At 52.1% G+C, this 21,828-nt stretch overlaps 2 protein-coding genes across 2 annotated transcripts in view; both read left to right on the forward strand.

The window, feature by feature from the left end:
• The window catches only part of LOC144670193 (putative RNA-binding protein EIF1AD), a 333,511-nt gene that overhangs the window by 76,984 nt on the left and 234,699 nt on the right, over window positions 1-21,828 (forward strand). The gene's annotated exons all lie outside the window — the stretch shown is intronic.
• The window catches only part of LOC144670470 (mitogen-activated protein kinase kinase kinase 11-like), a 45,380-nt gene that overhangs the window by 21,472 nt on the left and 2,080 nt on the right, over window positions 1-21,828 (forward strand). Inside the window, exons 2-9 of the mRNA XM_078532966.1 lie at window positions 4,945-5,125; window positions 11,273-11,421; window positions 14,115-14,290; window positions 15,050-15,290; window positions 16,537-16,659; window positions 18,394-18,547; window positions 20,195-20,286; window positions 21,025-21,612. Of these exons, the coding sequence (XP_078389092.1) occupies window positions 4,945-5,125; window positions 11,273-11,421; window positions 14,115-14,290; window positions 15,050-15,290; window positions 16,537-16,659; window positions 18,394-18,547; window positions 20,195-20,286; window positions 21,025-21,612 (1,704 nt within the window). The remainder of the gene's footprint in view (window positions 1-4,944; window positions 5,126-11,272; window positions 11,422-14,114; window positions 14,291-15,049; window positions 15,291-16,536; window positions 16,660-18,393; window positions 18,548-20,194; window positions 20,287-21,024; window positions 21,613-21,828) is intronic.

Genomic DNA, 21,828 nt, shown 5'->3' on the forward strand with positions numbered 1-21,828 from the left:
CCCTCAGACAGATAGCCACGCAGTCCTTCCTGTCTGTGCACCACTTGTGTTCAAACCGCGTCAGAGACGGGGAGGGCAAACTTGTATCTTATGCCCCACCTATTCCCCCACCCCCACCCACCCCAGTAGTCTCACAGGAAAACTCCCACTTCTACAGCCCCTTTCACCACCTCAGGACGTCACCTCACAGCCTATGAAGGACGTTTGAAGTGCAATCACAATTATAACGTAGGAGACAATGCAGCCAATGGGTGCGCAGCAAACTCCCACAAACAGCAATGTGAGAACGATCTGGCGTTTTTCTTTGGGATAAATATTGGCCCCAGGACAGTGGGGAAAACTCCCCCCACTTTTCTCCTTCAAAATAGTGCCTGTGGCATCTCTTACATCCGCCTGCGAGAGCAAAGCGAGCCTCTGTTCAGATACAGCACCTCAGACAGTGTAGCAGTCGCACAGTACTGGAACCAGAGGGTGTCAGCCTACATTCTGTGCTCGAGCCTCTGGAGTGGGGTTTGTCCCAGCCCATGCTAACTGCATGTTCGAGCTGAAAGCAAGAACTAGGGAGTGGATGATTATTGACCGTCCTGGGTTTGTACCCAGGGAATATATCACAGGAATGTGTCAGTTTTGCAATGAAGTTAAGAGTATCAGATACCAGAGAAGTTCTGGAGATGGATTAATTCAGTATCACACCCAGTTCATGACAACAAAACTTTTACTCAATCCAGAAGCCTTTAATATTCTGTAATGTACCTATCTGACACTCTTAATCCAAACACTTGAAATGCACATCCCCAAGGACACTGACAGACCCGTCCCCACCAGTACTGTACCCCAGTGTTATACAGTGACAGACCCGTCCGCACCAGTACTGTACCCCAGTGTTATACAGTGACAGACCCGTCCCCACCAGTACTGTACCCCAGTGTTATACAGTGACAGACCCGACCCCACCAGTACTGTACCCCATTGTTATACAGTGACAGACCTGTCCCCACCAGCACTGTACCCCAGTGTTATACAGTGACAGACCCGTCCCCACCAGTACTGTACCCCAGTGTTATACAGTGACAGACCTGTCCCCACCAGTACTGTACCCCAGTGTTATACAGTGACAGACCTGTGCCCACCAGTACTGTACCCCAGTGTTATACACTGATAGACCTGTCCCCACCAGTACTGTACCCCAGTGTTATACACTGATAGACCTGTCCCCACCAGTACTGTACCCCAGTGTTATACAGTGACAGACCTGTGCCCACCAGTACTGTACCCCAGTGTTATACAGTGACAGACCTGTCCCCACCAGTGCTGTACCCCAGTGTTTCATTGTGATGCAGGTCTGTGAGGGTCCCATTCTCCTTCCTCTGTGGTGACCTCTTAAATCCTCCTCCTTCAGTGAGAAAAACAGGAAGCTGTTGTTTGCCAGATTTATTTGTGGAGCCTGGAATCCCCTTTAGGGCAGGTCTGGAGCTAACTGAAACTCACTCTGCCTGTTTGACCGAAACTCCTTTTCTCAGGCGCTGTCAGGTGCCACCGAGCCCAGTAACCTGGCCAAACAGCAGCATTTTGCCAGATCTCTAACACCTGGCACAGCTTCCCCCCCACCCCTACCCCCTGCCCGCTCCCCACTGCCCTCGGGAATCTGCATCCGCTGTTCCAGATGTTGGCGTTTGGCTTGTCATGCAGCTCACAGCAGCAGCAAGTGTAGAGGAAGATGGAGAGGGGCCGGGTCGGTGAAGGGGAGGGAGGTCGATAGGGGATGTAGGAGAGTGAGGGGAAGGCGTAGAGGAGAGGACAAATGAATTTAAAATAATTTGCCCCCCCCCCTGTATCTGGGAGAGTTTAAGCAGCATGACCTAAATGCCTAAGGACTAGGAAGAGGCCTTTCAGCCCCTCGGGTCTGTTCTGCTATTCAATTGGGTCTTGGCCGATCTCTGCCTTAACCCCAGCTCGGTTCCATATCCCTTAATACCCCCTTTACCCAGCAAAAATCTAGCAATCCCAGCTTTGAAACTATGGATTGAACCCCAGATCCAGATTTCCACTCCCCTCTGTGCTTCCTGACCTCCTCACCCTTAAACGGCCTGGCTTTCATTTTGAAACTTGGCCCCCTTGTTCTGGACTCCCCCCCCCCAACGCCCCCCAGCCACCCCCACAACCAGGGGAACTAGTTTCTCTCCATCGACCCTAATGAATCATCTTAAACCCCTCGATTAGAGCACCCCTATACTCAATCTCCATTGACTATAACACAATCCAGCTATTGTCTATTGCTGCATGAATAAAACTGGGATGTCCTCGCCCCTTGCGTTGCATCTATCGATGAAGTGTCCAAAATAGACATGTTTCGAAGGGCTCTCTCTCCCCAGACTCTGAAAAACGATAAATCATTTGTACTTCCTTCTGACTCTGGTGCACGGCTTTTTCCTTTTTCCCCATTGCGTGTCGGAGGAGTGTCAGACTAAGCTGAGAAACGCTCCACACTGATGCATGTTTTCACATGTCCCTGCCTCGCACTTGGCTATGCCTGAGTGTTTGGGGCCTGTGTCTGTTTTCCTGTTGGCCTCCCTGAGTCAGAACCACAACAGGGAGCGGCGAAGAGAGAGAGAGAAAGAAAGAAAGAGAGAGAGAGACAGGGGATGGGGGAAAGAGTGGGGAGAGAAGATGGGAACAGAGGGAAGAGAGAGAGAGGGGGTGGAGTGGGGGAGAGGGACGTGAGACCAGTGGAAGAAGGGGAGAGGGGAGCGGGAGAAAAGAGGGGAAGGAACAGAAAAAGTGGGGGATGGGGGTGAGAATCGGGAGCCATCTTGAGAAAGGGGAGGGACCAGAGAGTGAGGTGCAGAGAGAGAGAGAGAAAGAGACAAATCTGATTAAAAAAAAACTCTCCCTGTTCTTTGTGAAACAAGCAATCTGTGGGTAACCTATCGAGACTGCTATCCTGGAATTAGACCTGAGGTGGGGTAAAAATCTGCAGCATATGGAGTGAAGAGAGATATGTCCACTCCCAAATGGATGGGCGTTACTTGGATGTCGTCTTGTGTGGGTTCTAAAAACAAGTTGTCTGTTGACGATGAGCCCGGTTGGTCTCTGCGTGAAGAATTTGCCCGCTGAGTGGTCTTACTTTGACTGAAATGGTGACGAGGAGGTTGGAAGGGAGAGGGGACACCAGCACGAACAAGTTGGCCCGAATGGCCTGCTTCTGTGCTGTGCGTTCTGTGTGTAAGGTGCAGTTTGCGCGGGGTTCCCATCTGCGATGTTCAAGCGCAGCCGCTTGACCCATTTGGTTGAGTAAAGGGAGAGGAAGAAAAGCCTGTTCAGCGGAATGGGCCTCCTCCTGTTCCCGGGATAGTTCAGGCTCGGAGCTGGAGAGGCCCAAGGATGTGGGAGAGTGACGCCTGGTGGCAGAACCGCAAACTGCGTGGGCTGTGACAAGTTTTTTTCATGGCCCCCCCCCCCCCCCCCGCCCCCTGTTATACCTGCTCCCTGACACTGAAGTTTACCCCGGGCAAATGGGGGGGGAAGAGGAATAAAACTTTTCTTTTTAAAAACTCAATACGGGGGCATGTCCCTCCCGATGACAGGCCAAGAGAGTGGGCTATTACACGAGCTGAGCAAGAGCAAGGACAGGATTGGGTTTGATGGTGATGCTCCACACAGTTGGATACCCCATGCAGCCTGCTCTACCATTCAATGCGATCATGGCTGATCTGCTGCCTCAACTCCACGTTCCCACCCGCTCCCCCATATCACCTAATTCCCTGAGACACCAAATTCTGTCTATCCCACAGCCTTAAACGTATTCAGCAATGGAGCATCCACAACTCTCTGGGGTAGAGAATTCCAAAGATCCACAACCCTTTGAGTGAATTAATTTCTCCTCATCTCAGCCCCCTTATCCTGAGACTGGGCCCCCGTGTTTTAGATTCCCCCGGCCAGTGGGAACACACTCTCAGCGTCCACCCTGTCAAAGCCCCTCAGAATCTTGTAGGTTTCAGTGAGATCCCCTCTCATTCTTCTAAACTCCAGAGATTATAGACCCAATTTGCTCAGCCTCTCATCATAGGGCAACTCCCCTCATCCCAGGGACTAATCTAGTGTAACCTGCGCTGTACCGCCTCCAATGTAAGTATATCCTTCCTTAAATGTGGAAGACCACAAGTGTGCAAAGTGTTCCAGGTGTGGTCTCGCCAAAGTCCTTTACAATTGTAGCAAGACTTCCTTATTCTTATAATCCAGTCCGCTTGCAATAAAGGCCAACACGCCATTTACCTTCCTCATTGCTTGCCCTGCCTGCATGCTAACTTTTTGGGTTCCGTGTACAGGTACACCCAAGTCCCTCTGAATATCAACACCAACATGTTTCACGCCTTTTAAAAAATATTCTTTTTCTATTCTTACGACCAAAGTGGATATCTTCACACTTCCCCATGTTATGCTCCATCTGCCATCTTGGCGTAGTGGTATTGTTGCTGGACTAGTACTCAAGAGACACAGGGTAATGCTCTGGGGACCAGGGTTCAAATCCCACCATGGCAGATGGTGGAATTTGAATTCAATATGAAAAAAATAAATAAAATCTGGAGTTAAAAGTCTAATGATGACCATGAAACCATTGAAACTTACCTGGCCTGGCTTACATGTGACTCCAGACTCACAGCAATGTGGTTGACTCTTAAATGCCCTCTGAATGAGGGCAATTAGGGATGGGCAATAAATGTTGGCCTAGCCAGTAATACTCACACATCCCATGAATGAATAATAAAAAACCTTAACCTGTCTACATCTCTTTGCAGCCTCTCTGTGTCCTCCCCACAGCTTACCATCCCACCTAGCTTTGTGTTGTCAGCAAACTTAGTTACATTACTCTTTGTCTAAGTCATTAATATAGAGTGTAAGTAGCTGAGGCTACTGCTCACAATCAATCGCACTCTGTGTCTCCAGTCCTATTGTCACAGCCCATCGATGACGACAACATGGAAGGCAACACGTTGAAGATCACCGATTTCGGCCTTGCCCGTGAGTGGCACAAGACGACCAAGATGAGCACGGCGGGCACCTATGCCTGGATGGCCCCCGAGGTCATCAAGACTTCTACCTTTTCGAAAGGAAGCGATGTGTGGAGGTGAGACATTGGCGCGTGTTATCAGCACCTCCTTGCCCAAACATTGAGGGTTCGGGCCCTGCTCCGCAAACACAGCCCCTTCCGTTGCTCACAGGGCCAGCACCGAGAGAGCACTGTGGGGGCAGGGGACTTTCTCTTTATTCGTTTGCGGGATGCGGCCGTCGCTGGCTGGGCCCAGCATTTATTGCCCGTCCCTGATTGCCCCTTGAGAAGGTGGGGGGGTGAGCTGCCTTCTTGAACCGCTGCAGTCCCTGTGGTGTAGGTACACCCACAGTGCTGTTGGGGAGGGAGTTCCAGGATTTGACCCAGCGACAGTGAAAGAACGGCCAATATATTTCCAAGTCAGGATGGTGTGTGGCTGGGAGGGGAACTTGCAGGTGATGGTGTTTCCCATGTGTCTGCTGCCCTTGTCCTTCTAGATGGTAGCGGTCGTGGGTTTGGGAGGTGCTGTCGAATACGCCTTGGTGAGTCGCTGCAGTGTATCTTTTAGGGGAGATGGTGGTGTAGTGGTAATTTCACTGGTGTAGTAACCCAGAGGCCCAGGCTAAGGCCTAGTGGACATGGGTTAAAAACCCACCACGGCAGCTGGTGGAACTTAGATTCAGTTAATAAATCTGGAATTATAAAGCCAATCTCAGCAATGGTGACCGTGAAACTATCATCGATTGTCGTAAAAACTCATTTGGTTCACTTTAGGGAAGGAAATCTGCCATCCTTACCCGGTCTGGCCTACATGTGACTCCAGACCCACAGCAAGGTGGTTGACTCAACTGCCCTCTGAAATGGCCGAGCATATTAGCAAACTGCCACCCGGTGGCTATCCCTGCCTCCCCTCTCAGGTGTACAGAGATCCACCAGTAACCCTCTGGAAGAAGCCAGGTGAATTCCTCCTCCAGTGTCCCTGGTCAATATTTATCTCAGACTTTTCAAAGACCACTGGCGTTGGTTGTGAGGCCAGTGAAGGAACAGCGATATGTTTCCAAGTCGGGATGTTGAGTGGCTTGGAGGGGAACTTCCAGGTGATGGCGTCCCCATGTTTCTGCTGCCCTTATCCTTCTCGGTGGTCGTGGACGTGGGTTTGGAAGGTGCTGCCTAAGGAGCCTTGGTGATCCTTAATGTCCAGCCTAAAGAGTGCGAGAGGAGGACCCTGGCACAGGCAGTCAGCAGTACCTAGAGGAGAGTGCGAGAGGAGGACTCTGGGACAGGCAGTCAGCAGCACCTAGAGGAGAGTGCGAGAGGAGGACTCTGGGACAGGCAGTCAGCAGCACCTAGAGGAGAGTGCGAGAGGAGGACTCTGGGACAGGCAGTCAGCAGCACCTAGAGGAGAGTGCGAGAGGAGGACTCTGGGACAGGCAGTCAGCAGCGCCTAGAGGAGAGTGCGAGAGGAGGACTCTGGGACAGGCAGTCAGCAGCACCTAGAGGAGAGTGCGAGAGGAGGACTCTGGGACAGGCAGTCAGCAGCACCTAGAGGATCTAGTCTATCTAGAAGATCTAGCATCTAGTCTATACTCAAGTAGGAGTAAGGGTAAAATAAAAGCAAGGGTCCATGTTTTATTTAGTTAAGATATGTCTGGGGAGTTCAGTACCACGATTTGCACATCCTGCGCTACATGGGAAACCCTAGACACTCCTGGCGATCTGGATGACCATGTGTGCAGGAGCTGCCTCTGACTGGAGCAACTCGAGCTCCGGGTTTTGGAGCTTGAGCGGGAGCTGGGGGCACTACAGTGCATTCACGAGGCTGAGAGGCTCATGAACAGCACGTTTCAGGATGTGGTTACCCCGCAGCTTAAGGAAGTGCAAGCAGAGAGGGGAATGGGTGACCACCAGACAGAAGAAGGGGACCAGGCAGGTAGTGAGGGAATCCCCCCCAAGTGCATCTCGCTCACAAACTGTTTCTCAGCCTTGGAAAATGGTGAGAGTGACGGTTCCTCTATGGAGGCCAACCAGAGCAAAGGCCATGGCACTGTGGGTGGTCCAGCTGCTCAGGGCGGGAGGAAGAAGTGTGGAAGGGCAGTAGTGGTAGGGGATTCGTTAGCGAGGGGAGTAGACAGGTGCTTCTGCGGCCGTAGACTTGACTCCAGGATGGTATGTTGCCTCCAGGGTACCAGGGTCAGGGACGTTACAGAGCGGCTGCAGGACGTTCTGAAGGGGGAGGGTGAACAGCCATATGTCGTGGTCCACGTTGGGACCAATGACATAGGAAGAAAGAGGAATGAGGTCCTGCAAGCAGACCTTTAGGGAGTTAGGTAGGAAATTGAAATGCAGGACTTCAAAGCTAGTAATCTTCATCCTACTCCTGGTGCCACACAGTAGTGAGTATGGGAACAGAAGGACAGAGCAGATGAATGCGTGGCTGGAGAGGTGGTGCAGGAGGGGGAGGGCTTTAGATTCCTGGGGCATTGGGACCATTTCTGGGGGAGGTGAGACCTGTACAAGTGGGACCGGTTACATCTGAACAGGAACGGGACCAACATCCTTGTGGGGAGGTTTGCCAATGCTGTTGGGGTGGATTTAAACTAAATTGGCAGGGGGGTAGGACCCCTGAAAAGTAGTTCAGAGGGGTGAGAAGCTGAGATGGAATTAGAAGTTAAAACACTAGTAAGTGAGTCTGGAAGGCAGAGGAAACATAGGCTAGAAAAGAAAGAAGTGAGTTTAGTAAGGCTAAATGGAATATATTTTAATGCAAGGAGCCTAAGGAATAAGATAGACGAGTTGAGGGCACAGATAGGCATGTGGGAGTACGATATCATAGCTATGACCGAGACTTGGCTAAAAGGGCAGGATTGGCAGCTCAACATTCCTGGTTATAGGGTATTCAGATGAGATAGAGAGGGAAATAGAAGAGCAAGGCGGGGGGTTGCAATATTGATCAAGGAGTTAATTATAGCCGTGAGGAGGGATGTTATCTTGGAAGGATCATCAAATGAGACCATATGGGTAGAAGTAAAAAACACAAAAGGGGCAAACACGCTGTTGGATGTGTACTGTAAGCCCCCAAACAGTCAGGGAGAGATAGAGGATCAAATATGTTATCAAATTTCAGAGAAGTGTAAGAATAATATGCAGTAATAGGAGGGGATTTTACTACCCAAATATTAACTGGGATAGTTTTAGTGGCAAGGTAGGGAGGGAGCAAAGTTGCATCCAGGAGAGCTTTTCTAGCCAGTGCGTAGAAAGCCCAATAAGGGAGGGGGTAGTTCTGGACCTAATAATCGGAAATGAGCCTGGGCAGGTGGAAGGAGTATCAGTTGGGGAGCATTCTGGAGATAGTGACCATAACTCAGTTAGATTATGGAAAAGGATAAGGTTGGGCTGGGAATAAAAGTTCTAACCTGGGGAAAGGCTAATTTTACTAACATGAGATGCGATTTGGCCCAATTTGTCTTGGAGCAGCTACTTGCAGATAAAATTATGTCAGAGCAGTGGGAGGCATCCAAGGAGGAAATAGCGAGAGTACAGGGCAAATATGTTCCCGTAAAGACAAAGTGGGGGACCAAGTCTGGAGAACCCTGGATATCAAGAGACATAAAGGTTAGGATTAAGAGAAAAAGAGAAGCTTATGGCAGATACTGAGGGCTCAAAATGGCAGAGTCCCTAGAGGAGCATAAAAAGTGCAGAGGGGAACTTGAAAAGGAAATTAGGAAAGCTAAGAGAGTGCATGAGAAAGCATTTGTGGGTAGAATAAAGGAAAACCCATAGGGTTTTTTTTTAAATATATAAAGAGCAAGAGAATAACTAGAGAAAGAGTAGGGCCAATTGGGTACCATAGAGGTAATCTGTGTGTGGACCTGGAAGACGTGGGTACAGTCCTCAGTGAATACTTTGCGTCGGTCTTCGCAATGGAAAAGGACGACACAGGTATAGACATCAGGGTGGAGGACTGAGAGATATTACAGGAAATTAACATAGAGAGAGACGAGGTACTAGCGGGTTTAGCAGAATTAAAAGTGGATAAATCCACAGGCCCGGATGAGATGCATCCTAGGCTGTTGAGGGAGGCAAGGGAAGAGATATCTGGGGCCCTGGCAGTAATTTTCAAACCCTCTCTGGCCACAAGTGAGGTGCCAGAGAAGTGGAGGACTGCTAACGTTGTCCCATTATTAAAAAAGGGAGGAAGGGATAGACCAGGAAATTACCGGCCAACTTTGGTGGTGGGGAAGTTACTAGAAAGAATTCTGAGGGACAGAATATATCTGCACTTGGAGAGACGCAGATTAATCAGGGATAGTCTGTATGGATTTGTTAAGGGAAGGTCGTGTTTGACAAATTTGAATTTTTTGGGGGGGTAACCGGGAGTGTTGATGAAGGTAATGCATTTGATGTGGTCTACGTGGACTTTAGCAAGGCTTTTGATAAAGTCCCTCATGGCAGACCGGTCAAGAAAGTAAGAGCCCAAGGGATCCAAGGCAAAGTGACATGTTGGGTCCAAGATTGTCTGAGAGGCAGGAAGCAGAGGGTGATGGTAGAGAGATGTTTCTGTGACTGGAAGCCTGTTTCCAGTGGGGTTCCACAGGGCTCGGTGCTGGAGCCCTTGCTGTTTGTGGTGTACATAAATGACCTGGACTTAAATGTAGGGGGTATGATCAAGAAGTCCGTGGATGACATGAAAATTGGTAGGGTGGTAAATAGTGAGGAGGATAGCCATAAACTGCAGGAGGGTATCAATGGACTGGTCAGGTGGGCAGAGCAGTGGCAAATGGAATTCAACCCGGAAAAGTGTGAGGTAATGCACTTGGGGAGGGCTAACAAGGCAAGGGATTACACTATGAATGGTAGGACCCTGGAAAGTACTGAAGATCAGAGGTGTGCATATCCACAGATCCCTGAAGGTAGCAGGTCAGATAGATAAGGTGGTTAAGAAGGCATATAGGATACTTGCCTTTATTAGGTGAGGCATTGAATACAAGATCAGGGAGGCTATGCTGTAACTGTATAAAACGCTGGTTAGGCCACAACTGGAGTACTGCAGTTCTGGTCACCACATTATAGGAAGGATGTGATTGTATTGGAGAGGGTGCAGAGGGTATTTACCAAGGTGCTGCCTGGGCTGGAGGGTCTGAGGTCTGAGGAAAGATTGGATAGGCTGGGGCTGTTTTCTTTGGAGCAGCAAGAGGGGACCTGATAGAGGAGTATAAGATTATGAGGGGCAGAGATAGGGTGGATAGGAAGGCACTTTTTCCGTTAGCAGAGGGGTCAATAACTAGGGGGCATAGATTTAAGATAAGAGGCAGAAGGCTAAGAGGGGAGTTGAGGAGAAATATTTTCACCCAGAGGGTGGTGGGAGTCTGGAACTCACTGCCTGAAAGGGTGGTTGATTCAGAAACTCTCGTAACATTTAAGAAGTATTTAGATATTCACTCGCGTTGCCATAGCCTCCAGGGCTGTGGGCCAAGCGCTGGAAAATGGGATTAGTGTAGTCGGATCTTTGTTGACCAGCGAGGACACGATGGGCTGAATGGCCGCCTCCTGTGCTGTTGATGTCTATGAGTCTGTAAAGGAGTTTAGGCACCACCTCAGTGCTCCCTCAGTACTGTACCGGGGCAGAGGAGGGTATTGGCCCTGGATAAAGGGACTGTCAAATCTCTGGCACGGGGGTTTGAACCTATGTCGAGGGCAGAGCGAGAGAACGTGAAGGAAGTTCACGCACTTGGGGATAGGGTGAGAATGAGTTGTATGGGGAGGGGCGGAGGAGGACATTGTCGGGAAAAGCTGGGCAGCCATGTTGAACTGGTAGCTGATTCCAGCTGGGGTATTATGTGGTTTTCTGGGGCACTTTGTTCTTTGCAGGGTCTTGCAGAGGGGCGTTCAATCCAATTCCAGCCTCTTGGGCATCCCCTGATTTCCCATCGCTCCACTGTTGGCGGCCGTGCCTTCAGCGGCCTGGGGGGGCCCAAAGCTCTGGAACTCCCTCCCTAAACCCTCTCCACCTCTCTCCTTGAGGACGCTCCTTAAAAACCGACCTCTTTGACCAAGCTTTTGATCGCCTGTCCCTCCTTAAGCGGCTCGGGGTCAAAATCTGTCCGATTTACGCTCCTGCGAAGCACCTTGGGGACTTTTTAACTTGTGGTTGAAGGGCTGTGGGTGAATGCCAGTTCTTGTAAAGTGCGCCTCGTTGATGGCTTGCCTCTTGTTCCCTCTCTGCAGCTACGGGGTGCTGCTGTGGGAGCTGCTAACTGGAGAGGTCCCCTACAGGGGGATCGATGGACTAGCAGTCGCCTACGGAGTGGCTGTCAACAAGCTGACCCTGCCCATACCCTCGACCTGCCCGGAACCGTTTGCTCAGCTAATGGCAGGTGAGTGCACGAGCAGCAAAAGCTGTCCCGTTTTCAAATCGGGAGGCAGGGCCCCTGGTTCTTGCATCGCTTGCGGGGGGAATTACCCCAATTCTCTGTTCCCAACTCCGTGGGAGTCAGTTGCAACCTTTTAGCCGCCGTGAAAGGTTTACAAGCGGGAGGCGTGTACATGTGAGGACCACAGGGCCGGCCGGGAGTGTGACAGCCCATTTGTTTTTTTTTACATTAATTCATTCATTCACGGGGACGTGGACATCGCTGGCTTAGGCCAGCCTTTATTGCCCATCCCTCATTGCCCCTTGAGAAGGTGGGGGTGAGCCGCCTTCTTGAGCCGCTGCAGTCCCTGTGGTGTAGGTACACCCACAGCGCTGTTAGGGAGGGAGTTCCAGGATTTTGTCCCAGAATTTTTGACCTGTTATCTTTTCTGCTGCCCCGTGTCCTAACTCGCACCAAGTCCAGTTCCCCTATCGCCCCCACCCCCCCACCGTGCTCGCTGACCTCCACTGGCTCCCAATCCAGCAACACCCTGATTTAAAATCCTCGTCCTCGAACTTCAAATCCTCCCTATGGCCCCCTCACCACCCCACTTCCCCCATCTCTGTGACCCCCTCCAGCTCTACAACTCCCTGAAATCCTCTCGTGTGAGATGGTGGCGTCGTTGTAATGTCACCAGACCAGTAATCCAGGGGCCCAGACTAATGCTCTGGGGACATGGGTTCAAATCCCACCACGGCAGCTGGTGGAATTTAAATTCAATTAATAAATCTGGGTTTGAAAGCCAGTCTCAGTGATGGTGACCATGACAACCATCATCGATTGTTGTAAAAACCCATCTGGTTCCCTAATGTCCCTTTAGGGGAAGGAAATCTGCCGTCCTTACCCGGTCTGGGCCTACATGTGTCTCCAGACCCCACATCAAATGTGGTTGACTCTTAACTCCCCCCCTGAAATGGCCGAGCGAGAACCACAGAAAAGTTTACAGCACAGAAAGAGGCCACTCAGACCATCGTGCCCGCGCCAGCCCAAAAAAGAAAAAAAACTAGCCGCCCATTCGAATCCGACCTTCCAGCACCCAGTCCATAACCCTGCAGCTTACAGCATTTCAGCTGCAGGTCCAGGTACTTTTTAAATGAGGTGAGGGTTTCTGCCTCCACCGCCAAACCTGGCAGCGAATTCCAGACACCCACCACCCTCTGGGTGATGAAGTTTTTCCTCATGTCCCCTCTAATCCTTCGACCAATCACCTTAAATCTGTGCCCCCCTCCACCCCCCAACCTCTCTGCTAGGGGAAGCGGGTTTCCTGTCAGTTCAAGGGGTATTTAGGGATGGGCAGCAAATGCTGGCCTCGCCAGCGACGCCCACATCCCATGAAAGAATATAGAAAAAGATCTCTGCGTACCTCCAAATCTGGCCGCTTGCCCCTCCCCACCCCCGATTCCCATCGCTCCTCCATTGGCGGCCGTGCCTTCAGCTGCCCGGGGGCCCTAAGCTCTGGAATTCCCTCCCTAAACCCCTCCACCTCTCTCTCCTTTCAGACACACCTTAAAATTTTAGCTCTTCCACCAAACCTTTGGCCAGCGGTCCCTAAGATTTCCTTCCATGACTGGGTACGAAATTTGGTTCGATGGAGCGTCAGCCATGACTCAGTGGGTTGCACTCTCACCTCTGAATCACAAGGGTCGGGGTTCAAGTCCCACACCAGGGGCTTGAGCCTAAAGATCGAGGCTGACACTTCGGAGCAGTACTGAGGGGAGTGCACTCCGTCCTCAGTAAGAGCTGTCTCTCGGATGAAATGCTAAGCTGAGGCCCTCCACAGTATGGTCGGGTGGATGTAAAAGCTCCCACGGCACTATTTCAAAGAAAAGTAGGGTGTGGGGCGGTGGTTGGGGGTGAGGGGGGGTGGGATTGGGAGTTCCCCCCACTATTCTGGGGCCGATATTTGCCCCTCAGTCAACGTGGCGAGAGGGAAAAAAAAACCCCGGTCATCTGGCGATTATCGCATTGCAGTTTGTGGGATCCTGCTGTGCACTTTACAGCAGGATCCTACATTGCGACATCGACTACAACCCTGGGACGAAAAACAAAGTCCTGACTTGGTCTGTAAAGAGCTTTGAGATGCCCGGCGGCTGGGAAAGGCGCCATATCAGTGCAAGTCCTTTTAGCTTTCTCCACCTTTGGCAGTAGTGGTATTGTCACTGGACTCGTATCCCAGAGACCCAGGGTCTCCCACCACGGCAGCTGGTGAAATTGGAAATTCAGTAAACATCTGGAATTAAAAGTCTGATGACGACCACGAAACCATGGCCGATTGTCGTAAAAAACCCCCATCTGGTTCACTAATGCCCCCTTTAGGGAAGGAAATCTGCCGTCCTTACCCGGTCTGGCCTACATGTGACTCCAGACCCACAGCAATGTGGTCGACTCTTAGTAATGCCCTCTGAACAAGGGCAATTAGGGATGGGCAATAAATGCTGGCTTGGCCGGCAACGCCCACATCCCATGAACGAGTAATATCTATATATATATATATATATTTTAAAAAATCTTTGCTTGGGAGCCCTTTCACTCCACTGGAGGTGCCGTTTAAAGGTAAGTTGTTGCTGTACTCTGACAGGAATAGGGAGCCGGAGAGAAAACAAACTAAAATTCTCATTCCTGCCCCCCACCCCCTCCCCCTCCTCCCCCGACTGCAGAATGCTGGGATGAGGACCCTCACCGGCGGCCGCAGTTTGCCTCCATCCTGGAGCAGCTGACGGCCATCGAGGAGCAGGTGCTGCTGGAGGTACCCCAGGAATCCTTTCACTCCATGCAGGAAGACTGGAAGCTGGAGATCCAAGAAATGTTCAACGAGCTGCGGGCCAAGGAGAAGGTACTGGGGGCTTTGGGATGGGGGGGGAGGGGAGGGGAGGGGGTGCGTACTGCGCAGCGGACCATTCACGGCCCATAGCACTCAGGGATGCCAACTGTGATCAGACCCGTTTCTGGAGGCGTTGTCACATGACTTGCCTCCCATGCTCCAGCCATTAGTCGGCCTTCCTCGTGATGTCCCTGCCATCCCCTCCACCAATTGGAAAGCAAAAAGACTCATCACCCTAATTGGACGACGCTCGACTGTCGGCCTAGAAACTTTCCGCGCCCCCCTACACCCCCTCGCCCATTTTCGATATTTTTATATCTGGTAAAGAGGAATGTTCAAAGACATTTTAAAGGGGCAAAAAAATCCCCAATCTTTTTTAATGCCCCTCCCTCACCCCCCGATGATTTTGCTCCAGGGTTTGCACCCAGTAGTGTCCTGGAGACTGATCTTCAATTCCCGGAGGCTCCAGGCCAGTCCTGGAGAGGGTTGGCGACCCTAAGAGGGAGGGGAGACAAGAGAGCGCACGGTGCACCAGTGGAACCCGTCCGGTGCTGACGTCGGATAGGGATGCGTCTGCTGTTAAAGGCGTTGCGTGGATGCACTTGGTCGCCGTGGCAGCCTCAGGCCGCGCTGCACTCCGCGGCTGAATATCCCGCTGGCGCGCGACGATGAAGTGGGTGGAGGGAGGGGTTGCGGGTCGACGGCAGAGTTTGCGTGCGGGTGAGTACGCTGCGCTGACCCCTCCCCCCCCGACTCCGTTCTGTGTTCCAGGAGCTGCTGTGTCGGGAGGAGGAGTTGAAGAGGGCGGCCCTGCAGCAGAAGTCACACGAGGAGTCTCTGCGACAACGGGAGCACGCCCTGCTGCAGTGGGAGCGCGACGTCTTCGAGCGCGAGCTCAGTCTCCTCATCTACCAGATGAACGCGGAGAAGCCCAACGTGAAGAAAAGGAAGGGCACGTTCAAGAAGAACAAACTGAAGGTGAAAGACGGTCATCGCATCAGCCGGCCAATCGGTAAGTACCAAACCGCAGACAGCTTCCCATTGGTCAGTGCCAAACCGCAGACAGCTTCTCATTGGTCAGTGCCAAACCGCAGACACCTTCCCATTGGTCAGTGCCAAACCGCAGACAGCTTCTCATTGGTCAGTGCCAAACCGTAGACACCTTCCCATCGGTCAGTGCCAAACCGTAGACACCTTCCCATCGGTCAGTGCCAAACCGTAGACACCTTCCCATCGGTCAGTGCCAAACTGTAAGACATCTTCCCATTGGTCAGTGCCAAACCGCAGACACCTTCCTGATAAAAGCAAAAAACTGCGGATGCTGGAAATCCAAAACAAAAACAGAAATATCTGGAAAAAAAGTTTTTTACTTAGTTCTGCTGAAGGGTCATGAGGACTCAAAACGTCAACTGTGTTCTTCTCCACCGATGCTGCCAGACCTGCTGAGTTTTCCCAGGTATTTCTGTTTTTGTCGTAGACACCTTCCCATTGATCAGTGCCAAACCATGGGCACCTTCCCATTGGTCAGTGCCAAACTGCAGACACCTTCCCATTGGTCAGTGCCAAACTGCAGACACCTTCCCATTGGTCAGTGCCAAACTGCAGACACCTTCCCATTGGTCAGTACCAAACTGCAGACACCTTCCCATTGGTCAGTACCAAACTGCAGACACCTTCCCATTGGTCAGTACCAAACTGCAGACACCTTCCCATTGGTCAGTACCAAACTGCAGATACCTTCCCATTGGTCAGTACCAAACTGCAGACACCTTCCCATTGGTCAGTACCAAACCCGCAGACACCTTCCCATTGGTCAGTACCAAACCCGCAGATACCTTTCCATTGGTTTGTACCAAACTGCAAGCAGCTTCCCATTGCTCAGTACCAAACTGCAGGCAGCTTCCCATTGGTCAGGACTAAACACCAGACACCTTCCCATTGGTCAGTACTAAACCACGGACACCTTCCCATTAGTCAGTGCCAAACCACAGGTCACTTCCAATTGGTCAGTGCCAAACCTGGGCAGCATCCAATCCGTCAGTGCCAAACCACAGTCTCCTGGGTATGCCAAGTGTGGTTCAGTGGACTGACCGTGTTACCATTTCATTCTGGTATGGCTGCAATTGGTAATTGCCCTCAAACATCATCAGTCCCTGCGCTGGTCCTTGTTCCTTTTAAAAGACTGTTTAATGTTGACTCTCCCTTTTAAGTGGTGTTTATAGATTCTCACCCACCTTCTGGTGATCTATCCGAGACAGATTTCCAGCACAAGCTCACTGTCCAAGCCTCTCCAGTGCTCAACAAGAAGAAAGGCTTGTTTGAAGTCGGCTCCAGTTCACCCAACATCTCATCATTCGTCCCACGGCTCAGGGCGATTCAGTGTAAGCAGAACTTGCAGAAATGCTGACAGCTAATCCGATATGGAGACAGAATACTCAACTCAAACACTCTCACTGTGTCCCATCAACTCAAACACACTCACTGCGTCCCATCAACTCAAACACACTCACTGTGTCCCGTCAACTCAAACACTCTCACTGCGTCCCGTCAACTCAAACACTCTCACTGTGTCCCGTCAAACACTCTCACTGTGTCCCATCAACTCAAACACTCTCACTGTGTCCCATCAACTCAAACACACTCACTGCGTCCCATCAACTCAAACACACTCACTGTGTCCCGTCAACTCAAACACTCTCACTGCGTCCCGTCAACTCAAACACTCTCACTGTGTCCCGTCAAACACTCTCACTGTGTCCCATCAACTCAAACACTCTCACTGTGTCCCATCAACTCAAACACACTCACTGCATCCCGTCAACTCAAACACTCTCACTGTGTCCCGTCAAACACTCTCACTGTGTCCCATCAACTCAAACACTCTCACCGTGTCCCGTCAACCAAACACACTCACTGCGTCCCATCAACTCAAACACACTCACTGTGTCCCGTCAACTCAAAGACTCTCACTGCGTCCCGTCAACTCAAACACTCTCACTGTGTCCCGTCAAACACTCTCACTGTGTCCCATCAACTCAAACACACTCACTGCGTCCCATCAACTCAAACACACTCACTGCATCCCGTCAACTCAAACACTCTCACTGTGTCCCATCAACTCAAACACTCTCACTGTGTCCCGTCAAACACTCTCACTATGTCCCGTCAACTCAAACACTCACACTGTGTCCCGTCAACTCAAACACTCACACTGTGTCCCGTCAACTCAAACACTCTCACTGTGTCCCGTCAACTCAAACACTCTCACTGTGTCCCGTCAACTCAAACACTCTCACTGTGTCCCGTCAACTCAAACACTCACACTGTGTCCCGTCAACTCAAACACTCTCACTGTGTCCCGTCAACTCAAACACTCTCACTGTGTCCCGTCAACTCAAACACTCTCACTGTGTCCCGTCAACTCAAACACTCTCACTGTGTCCCGTCAACTCAAACACTCTCACTGTGTCCCGTCAACTCAAACACTCTCACTGTGTCCCGTCAACTCAAACACTCTCACTGTGTCCCGTCAACTCAAACACTCTCACTGTGTCCCGTCAACTCAAACACTCTCACTGTGTCCCGTCAACTCAAACACTCTCACTGTGTCCCGTCAACTCAAACACTCTCACTGTGTCCCGTCAACTCAAACACTCTCACTGTGTCCCGTCAACTCAAACACTCTCACTGTGTCCCGTCAACTCAAACACTCACACTGTGTCCCATCAACTCAAACACTCTCACTGTGTCCCGTCAACTCAAACACTCACACTGTGTCCCATCAAACACTCTCACTGTGTCCCGTCAACTCAAACACTCTCACTGTGTCCCGTCAACTCAAACACTCTCACTGTGTCCCGTCAACACAAACACTCTCACTGTGTCCCGTCAACTCAAACACTCTCACTGTGTCCCGTCAACTCAAACACTCACCCCCCCCAACTCAATTGATTCTCCCTTTTTCTCCGTCTGTTTGCCTGCAGCTCTCTCTCATGGCCTCCATTCCTCTCTTGCTCGCATTCTGTTTCTCACGCACTCCATCCATCTCCCTCTCTCTCTCTCTCTCTCCCTCCTCCCCATCACCGTTAATGACCTCTGTCCTTATTTTGTTGCAGTGATTCCCAACCAGCCCAATGGGGCATGGAGCAGGAGTCCGGCCTGGGGCCCTGAAAATTCCGATATGGACGAATGTGGGAAAGGAGAGAGGGGACCGGGATGCACCTGGGGAAACCACTCGGCCAAACTCTGGGAAGTACCAGCTGACGAAAGGTGGGCATTCCCTGTTGGTAAACAGTTGGGAATATTTAGAATTAAGTTGGAAAACAGCGGGAAGAGTAGCTGACTGTTAGAGATGCAAGGGAAGGAAGATGGGATCCACGACTGGGTTAAATCATCAACACAATAGAACATGCCACGAACTTGTATTGAGAATGAGATTGTACATGAGTCCATAGAAACATAGAAACTAGGAGCAGGAGTAGGCCATTCGGCCCTTCGAGCCTGCTCTGCCATTCAGTATCGCGGCTGATCATCCAACTCAATAGCCTGCTCCCGCTTTCTCCCCGTAACCTTTGATCCCTATAGAATCGAAATAATCTGCAGAAGTTGGGTTAAACTATTTATCTGTATCTAACCCTGTGCTGCACCTGTCCTGGGAGTGTTTGATGGGGACAGTGTAGAGGGAGCTTTACTCTGTATCTAACCCCGTGCTGTACCTGTCCTGGGAGTGTTTGATGGGGACAGTGTAGAGGGAGCTTTACTCTGTATCTAACCCCGTGCTGTACCTGCCCTGGGAGTGTTTGATGGGGACGGCGTAGAGGGAGCTTTACTCTGTATCTAACCCCGTGCTGTACCTACCCTGGGAGTGTTTGATGGGGACAATGTAGAGGGAGCTTTACTCTGTATCTAACCCTGTGCTGTACCTGCCCTGGGAGTGTTTGACGGGGAAGGTGCAGAGGGAGCTTTACTCTGTATCTAACCCAGTGCTGTACCTGCCCTGGGAGTGTTTGATGGGGACGGCGTAGAGGGAGCTTTATTCTGTATCTAACCCCGTGCTGTACCTACCCTGGGAGTGTTTGATGGGGACAATGTAGAGGGAGCTTTACTCTGTATCTAACCCCGTGCTGTACCTGTCCTGGGAGTATTTGATGGGGACGGCGTAGAGGGAGCTTTACTCTGTATCTAACCCCATGCTGTACCTGTCCTGGGAGTATTTGATGGGGACAGTGTAGAGGGAGCTTTACTCTGTATCTAACCCCGTGCTGTACCTGTCCTGGGAGTATTTGATGGGGACAGTGTAGAGGGAGCTTTGCACTGCATTGTACCTGAGCTGGGAGAGTTTGGAATTAAAATCTCTCTGCTGATAGGAGTCCTGTGATTCATTTTGTCAAACTCTGGATGTGAACTTGCCAAGGGGAGGATGAGCATTGCCTGTAATGACTCCTTGCTGTGAAGAATAACCTGCCTACACTCGAACTGGCTGCTGAGTGGGGGAGCAGAGGGCCAGTCCTACCCAGCCTCAGTGTCCCTTACAGGAGAGGTCCTGGGCGACTGTGGCCATTTTGTGACACCATCCTACCGGCTTCAGGTAGAAATTTGGTGGCGGTGGTGGTATAAAGGGTTAACAGATGGGATATGCTAATGTATGACATAGATGATGATATGTCACTGACATCAGTGTTAGACTCTTGAGAGAGAGGGAGAGGTTGGACCCATGCCTGGGAGCAACATGCCTACTCTGTAACCTCTTTAGATGAGCACTAATAAACAAGTGTTAAGCAGATACCAGAGTACGTCTGCCAACCAAGTCCCACGCCTAGATTTCAAGATAGAAGAGCACACCCCTGAACAGTGGTGCTGCCAGAGGTGTTTCGGTCATTTACAGTGTTGAGTCTAACTGAAGTGTTTCACCCTCAGGCTAAGACCCCGACCGGACATTTGGAGCACAGAGACTGAGAATGAAGGGCCGACTCTCTCCTTAGCAAACTTGATTGCAGGCACTATCTCAGGTATGTTAAGCCACGGAAAAGGCATCAAATCTGGGTCCTGGCTGGGCCATCTTACCAGCCGCGGCTCAGTGTGGGTCGCGGGGCCCGAACGCCGTGCCAAAGCAGGAAATCACGGCATCCACTCGCATAATCTGGAGTCGGCCCTCCCAGCGCAGAACTGAGGGAGCGCCGCCCTCACAAAGGTGCCAACCTTTGAACGAAACCTTTAAGCCCAGGCCCCGTCCGCCCGGCTGGGTGGATGCGGAAGGCGCCAAGGCCGCTATTTCCGGGGTGTTCTCACTGGATCTCCCGGCCGATATTTATCCTGCACCCCCCCCACCCCCCACCCCCACCAACCTCACAGCCTCACTGCGACCACATTGTCTCAGACCCCGTGAGGTGACTGTGGGAACGGGTGACGACGAGTGAGTTTTTAAAGGAGCACCTCGAAGGGAGAAGTTTTACGGCGGGAATTCCAGGGTTCAGGGCCCAGTCAGCCACAGGCTTCGGCCTAGCAAAAAGCGAGGCAGGCGTTGCGGGCCTGGGAGCCGGTGTAGGCCAGCAGCCGCAAGGGGAACGGGACTCGATGCGCGTCGGGAAGCGGGCTTTTGCGTGAACTTAAACCGGTGGAGGGAGTGAGGTGGCGGGGGAGAGAGAGGGGCCAGGGGCGCGTCTGTGACAGTAACAGGCCAACCCGCTGCTCTCCAAGCTCGTTCCTTTGACTTACTGTCCCCTTTCTTTCTTGAACATAAACCGTAGGTGACCACGCCAGGAACGGGGTCCTGGTTTCCATCGACAGCGGTTCTGCCGATTGCCTACCTCATGCCAGCCACGACGGGTACAAGGACGCCAGGAGCGGCGACGATTCGGACGAACCCCCCCGGCAGGAGTTTAAGACTGCGGGCCGGGCGCTGGTGGGCAGCGCCGCCGTGCTGGCATCCGTGGCGCTGGGACGGGACCTGGCGAGGCTGCGCCTGCCGGAGGCCGAGGCGGCGACGGCGACGGCTGGGGGTTCCCGCAGCAGCCAGAACTCGCCCCAGGTCACGCACCGCAAGAAGGCGCGCAAGGAGCACGACGGCGGCGACCTGATCTGTTTCCCCGCCGCTCTGAACTCCGCCGGGACGCCGGTGGATCTGAGGGGACCCGAGCCCCCCGAGGCCGGGGGCGGCCAGGGCCCCGCCCAGGGCGGCCGGCCGGGGCTCTCGGTCAGTCCGGAGGCCGGCCGGGTCAAAAGCCAGGGCCTGGCGGTGGCCGGCGAGCTGCTGTCAGGACCCCCGGTGACTCCGAGGAGGGACAGGAAGCACGGCGGCGGAGTGAGGCTGGCGGAGATCTGCACCGAGGCGGCAGGTGAGGGGGGGCTCAGGGGTAGCACCACAATCTGCTCATGGAAGGGGCCTCAGTCGCTGTGTCAGACACCCCAAAAGGTGGAGATGTTCGGGAGTGGCGGAGGGTTGGGGTTGAGGGACGAATCTGCCTCAGGGATCATAGTCCCAGTGGGACCCTCCAGGAGAGTCAGCGCATTGGGTGAGGGGCAGTAGGCTGCAATGGCCTCCATGGTCGATT

Source organism: Cetorhinus maximus, chromosome 31, assembly GCF_964194155.1.
Source record: "Cetorhinus maximus chromosome 31, sCetMax3.hap1.1, whole genome shotgun sequence".
Taxonomy (NCBI): domain Eukaryota; kingdom Metazoa; phylum Chordata; class Chondrichthyes; order Lamniformes; family Cetorhinidae; genus Cetorhinus; species Cetorhinus maximus.